The sequence below is a fragment of the Plasmodium coatneyi genome, chromosome 4, assembly GCF_001680005.1.
Source record: "Plasmodium coatneyi strain Hackeri chromosome 4, complete sequence".
Taxonomy (NCBI): Eukaryota; Apicomplexa; class Aconoidasida; order Haemosporida; family Plasmodiidae; genus Plasmodium; species Plasmodium coatneyi.
Genome location: NC_033559.1, coordinates 844,859 through 858,939, shown reverse-complemented (window position 1 = coordinate 858,939; position 14,081 = coordinate 844,859). Strand labels below are relative to the sequence as shown.

Sequence of the window (14,081 nt, the reverse complement as noted above, 5' to 3'; positions counted from 1 at the left end):
ACCCCGCTCGAAATGCCTAACAGACGGCGACGGCGATCAAAAAATTCAACGCCCCTGTGCAGACCTCTACACAAATGAAAACAAACGTGTACTTGCGGATATATCTGCTTAGGGAAGGCCCTCCCCCTTTACACCCATATAGCACAACGAACAAAGTTACAAATTTGTAGGTCACGTTTTACTACGCCTAACCTTTTGAGCTGCAAGAAAAAAAAAAAAAAAAAAAAAAAAAAATGTCTACAATTTGGTACTTACAAAAGGGAAGTACACAAATTTCTACCTAAACGGAAAAGAAAAAATTATATTCTTACCTGTACATATCAAATTGAACCAATTTTAATGGGAGAAAAATTATTTAGTCTGTAAGCAGTTCCTCGAAAAGGCAACAAATCAGGACTTTCAATTGCAAAAAAGGGTTTTACACACCCATTGTTGTACGCTATTTTTTTTTTTTTTTTTTTTTTTGCACACATTTAAGAAAATTTTAAAAGAATTAAAAAGCAACTTGGCTAGCTTCACAAAACTGCACCAACAACACTTTTAATTGAAAAAGCGAAAAAAGCACGACTGAACCAGTACAGTGTTTTTAACTTTTCGGTGTACCGCCCGTTTGTGCCAATCAGGGGGAAGGACACACTCCTTGGTAGAAGCGAACGTTTCTGTCTGTGATTATCCCACTGCCAAGCTGATCTGGAAGGAAGCACGCACTCTAAATATATACTTGTGCATGTACGTGTGTCTATACGTATAAACACCCATATAGCCGCGCAGACCAACTGGCACTTCGCGAAAAAGGCACAACAGAAACGCTCCACATACAAATGGGGAACATATCCAGTGGGCAAACCAGGAAGCCATTGACACTGCTTGAGCTAAGCACAAAGATTGGGGAATACCGAACGATAAATGAGGTGCAAAGAGCAGTAGGCGCCTCGAACGCAGCCACAAACATGCATATATAGACGTGTGAGCACCTATTGGTAAAGGCAAATAAGTGGACCTGTCGACACCCCCATGCATATATGCTCAACTTGCTCACCTTTTCAGGGAGATCCTGAGATGGTCGAAGATCCAGACTTCCCACGGAAAATGATGAACGAAGCATTAAGCAAGAACATAACGGGTAAAAAAATTCGGAAGGGGATAAAACTGTCCTAAACATACTAGCGCAGAATTGTTATCATTTTTTTTTCCATAACTTGGACACCACTCTGTGCATGTTATGCCACAAAGTTCTATGCCCCCAAATCAGTCATTCTTTTTTTTTTCCTTACCAGTTGATGGGAGCACCGTCCAAGGCACCTTCGTTTATTACCCAAACAAAATGAAGCCGAAAATGTGGATAGGGAACTACAACATTTTGAACCCTGAAGATATCCTTTGCAGAAATGTGGCCGAGAAAATTGGGATGACTGAAGCTGAGTGGAAGAACTACGTCCAGGCGAGGAAGAAGGAACAGGTAGGAACGACGGTGCGCGCAAGATATAGGCACACCCTCCCTTATGAGTGATAGAGAAAAAAAAAAAAAAAAAACTCCCTTTTTACCTTACACCCACGCAGGAGCAATCTAGCAATGTCCAAATCATTCCCAACTTCGATTCTTCCCCAGGAGAACACTCCATGTCTTTAAACGAAATGATGAAGAGAGGCACTGTTGCACCTTTTTATAATGACGGGGGAGAGTTCGCACAATACGGTGGAGCTCCATTTGTCACTGACTCAGTTGGTGCGCATAAAAAATATAAAGGAGATAATGATCAGGATTTTGCTGAACAATCCCACAGTAATAGTTGCACTGTGAAAGATACCGGAGGTGATGAGGATATATATTACGACATGAACAGCACAAGAGAAGACGAAGGGGAGCTTCCCTACAGAGTGGACAACACAGCAACCGTGGAACAGACACATGTCCCGAGGAAACACCAACGGGGTGAACACACTAAGGAAGAGAAACACGAACAGGAAAGGAGAAAATATATACAAAAATTAAACAACGAAATTAGCAATATAAATGCACAACAAGAAAGAATAATTAACGAAAAGCGAAAAGATCTGCTCGCTTACTCAAAGTCCAACACAAGTCAGCTGCCTCCTCCACAGAATAGCGGATCCTTTGGAATGAAAAATATACGACGCTCAACAAAACAAGATATGAAAAATATAATCACGGAACTTATAAACGATAACAACAAAACGGATTCTTCGAAAATGTATTCTTTAAGGAAGAAGAAAAAGGAAGTGTATGTCGATTTGTCCTCCATGAGTACGAAGGGAAGTTTGGAAATGAAGACATCCTCTATTGGTAAGGATGAGCCCTTGAGTAGGAGGGTACACGTGAAGAGGACCTTAGTCAAGTGAGCACCCCCTCCAAGGGAAGCAAAAGATAAACTGTCCTTTAATCTATCCTGCAACGATTTGAAGAAATCCCTCCATACGAGATGTGCGCCTTTCTTTTACGCGCCCCACATGGTACCCTAAAAATGTATGTTTTGTGAATTTTGTTTTTTCCCTGCCGAGGGGGGAACTACGTATGTGTTTCCTGCCCCAATTTTGTTTACCCCTGTCCGGTTGACGGCACACCCGCACAGATGTACCTACACCATACGGCGCTTCTTCCATCCACATGAGCAGCCATGCCAAGGAGGATTTAGCGCAAACATTTCCCCCCCCCCCCCTACACGTGCGTGTGTATATTTCGCCTGGCCTTCCAAGCCTTCCCAAAATGTTTGTCCGTGCTTGTTCCACACGCGTTACACAGGCAATGCCGTTTGTTTCGTTTTAATCCTTCCACTGACTGAACTCGTTCATTTAGCCTTTTTGCAAAATTTACGAATATTTTTAATTAATTCTCAATTGGGGGTTTGTATCTGTGGTTGACTTTGTTGCGCCGCGTTTTTTTTTTTTTTTCATTTTGGACATACAAATGGGGTGACGCTCCGATGTGTAACAAACAACGTTGGTGAAGTGTGCACGGGAAAATTAGCCGCAAATTGGGAAAAAAAAGAAAAAGGAAAAATTGGATAAAAAAAGAGGTAATAGGGGGATGAAATGGTATCACCAATGAAGGTGCTCACCAACGTCTAGGTCTTAGCCCCCCTCGCGTTAACCCCAGTGGGCAGACCCAAAGGGGACGCTCTTATAGTTGGGGGGGTAGTAATAGTACGTGTTGCAGGAGGGTAGTATCGATTCTGCATTCATGAGAAACTCATCGATCTTGGCGGCAACGTCTCTCCCATCGGCTATGGCCTGCACGACGGTACTAGGCCCGACTCTACAGTCCCCACAGGCAAATATCTTCTTATAGTTCGTCTGGTAAGTTCTAATTTTCGTCTTAATGCAGTTATAATTGTCCAGCTCGATCTTAATGGAGTCATTTTCCCATAGGGAGTCATCCGTCTTGGAAAATCCCAAGGCCATGATAACAACGTCTGCTTTGTAAATCCTTTCGGTGAAAGGGATATCGACATACTCCTTTTGCTTCTTCGTCGTTTGGTAGTTTTGAATAATATCGTTGGTCGTTCCGGGGGATGAGGAATGCGAGCTGGTCCTTGCGCTGGAGGTTCGACTGGATGTAGCTGTGGCGGATGCACTAGCGGTCGCTGTCCCGGATGCCTTCCCAGTTCCACACTTGGACGTATCCTTCTTCCCCTTCGCTTTGCCAGATTTTGTTTGATGTTTTTTCGACTCCAGATTGGATATCACCCCATTGCTTCTGGGCATACTAGCGGTGGTGTTCGACGTGGTAATGGTGACATCTGTGGATTTCTTGGAGGGCGTCCTCACCAGGGCATGCTTATGCACCTCCCCCTTGGGAACTTTCTTCAATTTGACTTTAATGGCCCTAATGCCAGACACTCTCTTAGGGTCCTTACTAGAGGGAATAAATTCTAAACTCCTAACACAGAATTCCCGTGGATCCCTCCCTTGGATTATTATCGCTTCATCATGTGAGTAATCTACCTTGAATACATTTTTCACCCCTGGCCAAGAATATTCTGTGCTTGTCATGGGTGGAATATCTTGTCTGGTGAATTGTAAAACGCTAGCTGCTCCCATTCGGATGGCCAAACTTATGCAATCCACAGCTGTCTTCCCTCCGCCTAGAATAATTACGTGCCGCTCTGATACATCTATGTAGTTTTCATCCGTTAGGTCAGATTTAAGGAGCGACTTCTGACATGTGGTGAGAAAATCCATGGCAAAATAAATATTATTCAAATTCGATCCTGGAATGTCCAACTTCCTTGGGACTTTATACCCAGTGGATAATAAAACAGCGTCGAAATTTTTGGCTAGCTCGGATAAGGTTATATCCTCCCCTACGTTGGTGTTGTTTCTCATAATGATCCCTTCCTTTCTCATTATGCTTAACCTTCTCTCTACAATTTTTTTATCCAGTCGAACGTTTGGTATTCCGTTCATTAGTAAGCCTCCAAAATATTCGTCCTTCTCGAAGATTGTTACTTCATGTCCTGCTTTATTCAACTGCTGAGCTGCTGTTAGTCCTGCGGGACCTGAACCTACGATGGCAACTTTTTTCCCCGTCCTGGTATGCGGAATGATTGGCTGAATCCACTTTTTTAAAAATCCACATTCGATAATGGATAACTCAATAAATTTAATCGATACTGGTTTCTCATTAATGCTTAAAACGCAAGCATCTTCACAAGGAGCTGGACAAACTCGCCCCGTGATTTCTGGAAAATTATTTGTATCTAGCAATCTTTCCAGAGCTTTTTTCCACTCATTTTCGTATATTAAATTATTCCAGTCAAATATTCTGTTGCCTAAAGGACACCCTCCTCCGCTGGAGTTTGGATAATGACAAGTTGGGGTTCCACAGTCTACGCATCTAGATGCCTGTGTCTTTAGCAACTGGTTGTGGAGTTTACTTTTTGCATTAATTGGCACGATGATCTCCGAATAGTCCAACACCCTACTGCTAATATCCTTTAGCGGGTGGGATAACCGTTCGTACTCCTTAAACCCGGTGACTTTATTCGGGTTTACCGCGAGAAAGGGTTTGGCTTGGCTCATTCCAGGCATTACCGACTCTGTGGCTTCCACTTCGTAACTACTTCCTTGCGTGTTTGTGATGCTCGGTTTGGTTACCGGGGGGGAAGCAGCATTGGCACATGGGGTGGTGCATGCTGTAGTGATGGGGTCGGCAATCGGTCCGGAAGTAATCCCAGGGATAGACCCATTCAGTGGGGCGGTTATCGACGTGGTGGTGGAGTCAGGTTTTCCGTCAGATGGATCCACCGATGAGATGGACGCCCCAGCGATGCTGCGTGCCGAAGTGGTAGAAGTGCCCCTAAATCCCCCGCCGTCGGAAGATCGGACGGCAGGCTGGTTATCCTTAACACTTCCCTCACTCTTCTCACTTGCGTAGAGAAAACTTTTCAAAGAGAACACATTGGGGCTCATCTGTTGCTGACTCATGTTCATGTAGTCGTCTCCCTCCTCCCTATCAATCAGGCTGTCAATAAAGGAATTCGAATTTAGGGATTTTAGGTGAAGATCCAGCAGGTACTTCTCATTTAGGATATACTTTTTTATCATTTCCTTTGACTTTTCATCTAGCTTTTTTGGGAAAATATTTTTAAATTCCGCAAAGGCGCTACACTTAAATGGGATTTCTGTGAACCTCCTCCACTTTCGGTTATTTTTTCTACAAAGTTCTAAATTATGAATAAACCCTTCAAAGTCAAAAATTTTTTTCTTCTTCACCTGTCCTTGCAATTGTTCACTCCCCTGTGTGGAATTCAATTCGGGCGTATAATTTTTCACTGTTAATAATTTCCTACTATGACTGTCTTGCAAAATATCATATATGATCAGTCCATCCACATTTCTCAGTGCTAGCGTTTTGGGCAATCCAGAAATGTCATCCGAAATGGTGGTAAAAAATTGCATAGCCTTCTTATACATGTTTTCTGGCTGGTCGACATTTTTCAACAAAGACGCCCAATCGTCTAAAATCGCTGCGGCTTCTTCATTCCCTGTCTTCACAAATTCGATACACGCTTCAGTTAGCACTCGTTTAATATCTCTTGGAATAATTTTCGTAAACCTGTGAAGATTCGCGTCAAAATCTTGCAGCAAAACCTTAGCTGTATACGAATTGGTCCTTTCGTAATGCTCATGTAGTAGTTTTTCTAGAGTCATTTTTTCATCCATCGTTTTGCATACCTTCAAATCTACCATTTGATGGTTTACGTTTTTTCTGTTAATGTCTAAGACGTATGCAATTCCGCCACTCATTCCTGCAGCAAAGTTACATCCAATTTCACCCAACACAACTACTATCCCCTTTGTCATGTACTCACACCCGTGACACCCGACTCCTTCCACAACTGCAATAGCCCCAGAATTACGAACTGCAAATCTTTCCCCAGCTCTTCCCGCGAAAAAAGCTCTTCCTTTTGTGGCACCATAAAGAACAGAATTTCCTGCAATCATGTTCTTCTGACACTCATTTATGAATAACGACGTTTTGGGAAAATGCACAGATATAATTCCACCAGATAGACCCTTCCCCACAAAATCGTTTGCATCTCCTTCCAGCTCAAAGTTCACACCGCTTGTTAAGAATACTCCAAAGGATAATCCTCCTGTTCCTCTAAATTTCACCTTTATAGTATCCATGGGTAATCCTGGTTCCCCATATTTCTGAATGATATGGTAACTTAACATGGCTCCCACTGCTCGGTCCGTATTCTTTATAGGCATCTTTATATTCACAGGTGTACAATTCAGCAAAGCTATTTTCGACCTTCTTATAAGTTCTCTATCAATAATATCAGACAATTTATGGTTCTGCGTTTCGCAACAGAAGATTGCCATCGGTTTGGGTTCCTTCTTCTTCGAATGCATTTTTTTCTCGTTCATTTTTTTTCTCATCATCTTGGTGGTGCACACCATAGCGTTCTTTGCACTCCTTCTGTTTATCGCTAAGTTATGTTTGATACGTTCACCTTTGGAATATTCCAGGTTCAAGTCATCTTCTTCGCACAGCGGTTTTTGTCTCCTCTTCGGTTTTTCCCTTTTGCCTTGGCCGGTCTGCACGCTGCGTGGGTGGACGGAGCCGTTCACTTCGTTCGAAACACGCACCTCATCGGGGTCATTCGGGTTCGTTTCTACTTCGCCATCGCTGCTGTCACGTTCTTCCTCTCCATCATCGTCCTCATCATCTTCGTCATCTTCTTCCTCGTTATCGTCGTCATCCTCCCTGTCCTCCTTCTCATCTTCCGCATCATCCGCTGCCGCCTCCTCATCGTATTCCCCCACAGAGGAGCACGTCTCCCCCGCATGATTCAGTCCGTCCGTGTGTTCTCCACCCTCGTCTGCCCTCTTCACCACATCGTACTTCTGCACCGTGTTGTAATTTTCGTTTATGAGTACCTGCTTCCTTCTCATTTTGTCTAACGCGTTGTTCACCCCCGGGGAGAGCGACCCTCCTGCTTTGTAGGTCGAACCAGAGTAGAGGGAACTTCCACCAACTTGCCTCTTCTTCTCGTTGGCATTTTTGTTGTATCTTTTCTTCACAACATCTTTCATTTCCTCTTCTGCATAATATTTCCACCCTGGGAAGAGCAACTTGGAGAAGTCCAGCAGCTTCCTCTTCTCGTCATATTTTAAGTGGTCCTTCTTTTTGAGCAAATCGGACCTTCCGATAATTTGGGAAAACTTCCTGAACCCCATGCTGGCCAAGTACTCCCTGACCTCTTCTGCTAGCATGAAAAAAAAGTTTATTATATATTCTGGTTTGCCTTCGAATTTTTTTCTCAACTCTGGGTCTTGTGTACATATGCCAACAGGGCAGATATTCAGGTGGCATTTCCTCATCATAATGCACCCTAAAGCAATTAACGGTTGGGTCGAGAAGCTAAAAGATTCTGCACCGAGTAGTGCACCTAAGATGACATCTCTCCCTGTTTTTAGTTGTCCATCAATTTGTAAGATAACTCTTTTTCTCAACTTGGATTTGCACAAAGTTTGGTGCGCCTCTGCTAGTCCGATTTCCCATGGAAGACCCGCATGTTTAATGGAAGTCCACTTGGATGCCCCCGTGCCACCAGACATTCCACTGATCAGAATCTGTTCGCAATTTCCTTTCACAACTCCTGAAGTGATAACACCTATTCCTAGCTTCGACACTAGTTTCACAGAAATCTTAGCTTCCTTGTTTATATTCTTTAAGTCATAGACTAACTGACCCACATCTTCAATGGAATACATATCATGGTGTGGTGGTGGTGAAATTAGCCCAACACCTGGTGTGCTTCTACGAACAGAGGCAATTTTTGCACTCACTTTGTATCCTGGTAATTCTCCCCCTTCTCCAGGTTTGGATCCCTGTGCTACTTTTATCTGTAGTTCCTGAGCGTTTACCAAACTGTACGCCGTGACACCGAACCGGGCGGATGCGATTTGTTTAACCGCTGAGTTGGTGTTGGGTTCGTTAGGCCCATTCCCTTCGGTAGGCTCCCTCCTAATGCGATCTTCTGCTTCCCCTCCTTCACCTGTATTCGATTTCAACCCCATGTTATTCATAGCCGTGGCAACCGTGGTGTGTGCTTCCTCCGAGAGAGACCCAAAAGACATAGCGCCGGTGCAAAATCTGAGTAAAATTTTGTTCACAGATTCTACTAGCTGAATATTTATGGGTTCATTTTTTTTCTTCTTCTTATTATACGAGGGGCATTTTTTATAATTTATTTCTAACTGTCCTCTAATCTCACAATGGTTTATCAGTTCGTTCTGCAGTTCTGCGTACTTTTTATACGTAGCTGTGCTGCCTGTGCGAGTTGCCTTTTGCAGTAAACTAATCGTCTCTGGATGGTTCATGTGTATTTGTGTATTTCCTATGCTCCTAAAGTGGTACTCCCCATAGTCGTCGAGCTCCTCCGTAGCGTCCTTAACGTTCAGGGTTATTATCCTCTTCGGGTAGGCGTTGTAAAACATCTTTAAAATTTCCTTCTCCACAAATTCAAATGTTACCCCCCCGATAATGGAGTCGCATACATTGATGAAGCATTTTTTTAGAATTTCGTCTGATATCCCCAATGGCTGCATCAGCCCACATCCCTTATAACTAGGGAGAGTAGAAATACCATTTTTCGACATAATTTTTAGGATACCATAATTTGCTGCATGACGGTAGTTACTTATCATTTGCTGGTTACTAAGTCTGGCCTCATTATCTCCATATTTTATGAAGCGCAAACTTTCGTACAAGATGAAGGGGTATATACAATCAGCGCCAAATGAGAGGAGCACTGCTAAGTGGTGAATTTCGAAGCAATCCCCAGCTTTAACTATGAGAGAGCACTTGGTTCTTAGATTTTTACTTAACAGATATTTATGTAACGCACCAACAATTAGGATGGAAAATATGGGCACTCTCTTTTCGTTTATGTTACCGTGTGAGAGAATAATCAGCTGGCTACCCCTCCTAACAGCATTTTCCACATTCGTATTAACGCTATCGATAAATTTAATTAAATACTTGGATATGATATTATTTTTTATTTTCGTTTTATTCATATCTTCTTTGCTATGCTTGCTTTTATACTCGTCCAGCTTGAACGTGTAGCTGATATTGCAATCCGCGTGGTAACTCCTCTTTGGGGAAGACACACTTTTGACCACATCAAATTTGAGTTCGTCAGTCGATTCACCCGCCATGAGCGCTTCCAGTTTATTCAGATCTACTGTCATATCTATTATGACATGTGGGAAATCTGGCAACTGGAGCAGCAAGTTGTAAAGTGCATCATTCAGAATGGGACCATTAATAAATATACGTTGACAATTCGTATAGTTGGAATGGAGGATGTCTCCTTCCTTTCCCAAGGTGCTCATAAGAGACATGATATTTTCCTCCCTAATCGGATCGATGGCCGGGTTGGTCACTTGTGCGAAGGTTTGCTGGAAGTAATAGAGAAGATTCCTCCGTAAGTAACTTAAAAAGGGAAAGGCGGTGTCATTTCCCATTGCGCCAAGCCCATCAGCGGCATGCTTTACCATGGGGGAAATTATCATATTAAACGCGTCATATGTATAACCAAAGGCTTTTAACTTTTTAATTAACGCCTCATCGTTAGGGTCATCCATGTCGTCAACCTCTTCGGCATCCTTACTCCCATAGGAACTCTCCTTATTCAATATAGCTCCATACTTATAAGCATTCATTCGTATGTTTTCCATGTTGGAAGCCGGTTTTATAATATTGTCCAAGTGGATGGAATAATGATCTAGCCATTTTTTGTAAGGCTTCTCTTTCAAAAATTTGCTTAACACCTCTTCATGTCTTAGGAATTTTTTTTCCTTAAAATCGATGAGGACTACTTTCCCAGGATATACGCATCCCTTATGGGTAATCTTATCATAAGCCAAATCGACGACCCCCGTTTCGCTGGACAGAACGAATAACCCATCAGTTGTGATGCTGTACCTAGCGGGTCTTAATCCATTTCGATCCAACGAAGCGCCTACTTTATTTCCATCCGTGAAGATAATTAATGCAGGTCCATCCCACGGCTCCATCATACATGTGTGATATTCGTAAAAGGCCTTTTCCAGTGGAGTTATATTTGGATCCTTTTGATATGCCCTTGGCATCAGCATCATAATTGCGTGCTCTATTTCTCTTCCCGCCATGGTCAGAAAATCGATGGCATTATCAAACAAGGATGAATCAGAAGGGTAGCTAATAGCGCCCTTAGTTTTTCGAGACTCCCCATGTTTCAGCTGCGTCTTTACCGAGTGACCAAAGTTTTTCTCACTCCTGCAAATGTGCGAAATGGCATTCTTCTCCTTTATCCGTCTAGCAGTGGTAGCATTATCATCCTTCCCTGAGAGGTCTTCCGAATCGTCCGACGAACTCCCAGACGGCTCATTCACATTGCTTAAAAATTCAGAATTGCTATTAATGTCCGAATTCATATATTCTCTTTTTATTTTGTAATGGATAGCGGAACTGTTGTAGGTAAAGTCTCTCTTCAACCGGAGAAGTAACCTCCTCCTGGATTTTTTCTTTAGTCTATTTTTTGTCAACATGATATCTTCAAAGGTGTCTTTCTTTTCAATAATCTCATCATCGTTATCGTATATAATATAATTCTCCTCATTTATGGGTCTTAAATCTTTTATCGACACTGACTTAAACGAATTGGGCGCTTTCGACAGCTCCATTCTCTCTTGAAATAAAATTGAGTTCACACTAATGGTGTTGATTTCTCCATTGTGACATATTCTTCTGAATGGATGTGCTGCATACCACGTGGGGGAAGTATTCGTCGAGAATCTCACGTGAACCATTGCCAGGTAGGTGGTAAATTGCTCACTTAGTAAATCCTCAAAGTAGAGATATATCTGAGAAGGGGTTAACAGTCCCTTGTAGACAATCGTCCTGGAAGAGAAACTACAGAAATACATGTCATTATGTCTGACCAATTTTTTTCTTATAAAAAAGGCTAGCAGTTCTATGTCGTCTGGCAAGCTACTCAAATTCAAGTGGCTATCATCTGTAAAATCTATGTCTGAAAATGGGTAAATATTAAAATCGTCGTAATTTTTAAATACCGACCTTTTACATACAAACATTTGCGCTATGAACGGTTCACTCTTCTTCACAGATGCACTAATTACATCACTGCGAACTGGGATTGGCGACCTCCAACCCAGCACTACAAGTCCATTGTTGTACACTTCCTTTTCAATTTCATGATACAAAAATAACCTCCTCTCTTCATTATGTGGCAAGAATATTTGTGCAACTGCGTAGTCTCCTTTTTCTGGCAGCAAAAATGGCAACTGACATGTGTCACTTAACATTTGAAAGTAATCATGTGGTATACCCACTAGAATCCCCGCTCCATCTCCGTTATTCGATTGAACTCCTCCTCTATGACTCAGCCGAAGTAGTATTTGCATTGCCTTTTGGATAACACTCCTCGAACTCTTTCCATTGATATCTGCCACGACTCCCACTCCACATGCGTCTTTCTCATTTCTACTGTCGTATAGGCCATGTTCGGCCTGCTTGGCCTTCCTCTTCTTCGTTTTCTTCATCTTCTTCGTCTTCAGCCCATATTGTGTAGTTAATTCCGGCGTGTCACAACTTTGCTCGTCCTTCCTCATCTTTTTGTTACCTCCTAATTCGAGAAGCCAAGTCGACACTTCGAATTTACTGTCTGGTTAAGAACCAATTGGGGACTACGGCGCAGCGACGCAAAGAAGCAAACACACGCTGCCACAGGGGGGTTGGAAGACTAATTGGAGGAGCGCAATTGGGTGGTGGTGCTCATGGTTGAGGGGGCTGTGTGCATGAGTGTACAGTACACATATGTCAGCAGAGACAAGGCAGCAGGGATACGTTTCGAATCGAGGTCTACCGGCCAGGCAAAGTAAAAAAAAAAAATAATGAATATATTTTCACTCGTTTATTATGCACAAACTAACGGTGCGTTCCCCCACGCATGTCCCATGATATACACAAAAAAAGGGCGAGTTCCGCAAATCGCAAAGGCGACCGTGCAGCAAAATGAAGTGGCACTACTCGCGGCAAATCTTCTTTGTAGACGTAGAAAAAACAGACTGAACGTTGATTCAAATTTCTGAAGTTAATTTTTTAACGAATTAAAAAAGAGAACTAATTTAAAGGCTAAAAAAATAAAAAAATTCGAATGTGTTAAGCAGTTCACTGTGGGTGTGTACGCACCAGGTGATGCATGTGTGTAGGAGTATGCGTAGGATGGTGCATATGAATATGTGCTAGGACAAATGTATGCACATGTGTATGCGTGGGTACACTATTCCTCGCAGGTGTTCACAGGGGCATATGTGTACGACTGCGCCCAACAGCTGCGTTATATTTTTGCCGACTTTTTTACATACAGCATTTCCAACTGCTAGTAATGTTGCGGCTGATTTTTGCACTTTTACGCGTTAGCTCAAACGCGTGTAATTTTGCTCTCAGCGCGGAAGAGAAAAATGCAGAATGTAACTGCGCGCTGTTTTCGTTGTTCGTTGTTGGTTCGTTGTTCCTTTTCTCGTCGTTGTTTTTATTTTCTTTTTTTTTACACATTTATATGTTCATTTGTTTGTTAATTTTTTTTTTTTTTCACTTGTTTTTATTTTTGTTAATTTTGGATAAATTTTGCTTATTTTTGTACACTTTTTTTTCGCGTATTTTTTTCGATTTTTTAATTCCTTCCAAACCGCGTCGCAAAAAAAAAAAAAGTAAAAAAAAAAGTGCGCATATACACTCGCACAGCGGCGGTGGAAAATTCAGGGGGGGAGGGACAAACTGCGGTATGTCGAGTTAATTCGCGCCTCCAGTTTCCTGTGGGGGGTTGGGATGCCCGCAGGCCTTAACTGTTGGCGCTGCGGGTCACCTTAAAATACGCAAATAAGTAGGCAAAATGTGCATAAGTAGATAAGTAGGCAAAATGTGCGTACGTAGATAAGTAGGCAAACTGTGCGTAAGCATATAAGTAGGCAAACTGTGCGTAAGCAAATAAGAAGGCGAATTATGAGTAAGCAAATGAAAAGGCAAACATGTAGGAAAATGAAAAGGCAAATTATGAGTAAACAAATGAGAAGGCAAATAAGTAGGCAAATGTTATGCATGCATAAGATATTTCATTAATTATAAATTTGTTACAAATTCGTTAATCGCGAAAGTGAGGACGCGAAAATAAGCACACGAAATGGGCACGAAAAATTATGTTGCGAAGTTTTGCAGCGACGTACGCAAAAGTCATTTGACCAGTTTTAAGCTTGAAAATTTTTGTAACAATTTTCTTGCGCATGGGTTACGCAACTTTCACGGGGGTGCCTTTTTAAGTTTATTTTTTTTTAACATAAAAACGAGAAAATTGTAAGGTATGCTGTAGATCGCACCAGCAGTGTGTACAAAAATGGGGTTGCACATATTTCCAGAGCGCAGTGTGCCATGCGTATTTTCCCCCAATGAGCTCAAAAATGGGGGAAAAAAAAAAAAAAAAAAAGCATCAAATAAAACAACCCAAATGGCCAAATTGTTACACCAGTCGCAATTTCCATGTGGA

General features: G+C 42.2%; 2 protein-coding genes across 2 annotated transcripts; one reads left to right on the top strand and one right to left on the bottom strand.

Moving 5' to 3' along the window:
• Positions 1-232: 232 nt before the first annotated feature.
• Positions 233-2,361, top strand: PCOAH_00007840 (Uncharacterized protein; the record flags this gene model as incomplete). Its single annotated transcript, XM_020057594.1, has 4 exons — positions 233-911; positions 1,048-1,123; positions 1,278-1,459; positions 1,561-2,361. The coding sequence occupies 4 exons, from the start codon at positions 822-824 to the stop codon at positions 2,359-2,361; spliced, it is 1,149 nt and encodes a 382-aa protein (XP_019913175.1).
• A 744-nt stretch (positions 2,362-3,105) lies between these two features.
• PCOAH_00007830 (NAD(P)H-dependent glutamate synthase) lies at positions 3,106-12,150 on the bottom strand (the record flags this gene model as incomplete). The annotated part of the gene is made up of 1 exon (XM_020057593.1): positions 3,106-12,150. One exon carries the CDS (start codon positions 12,148-12,150, stop codon positions 3,106-3,108), a length of 9,045 nt encoding a protein of 3,014 aa, XP_019913183.1.
• Between the last annotated feature and the right edge of the window lie 1,931 nt (positions 12,151-14,081).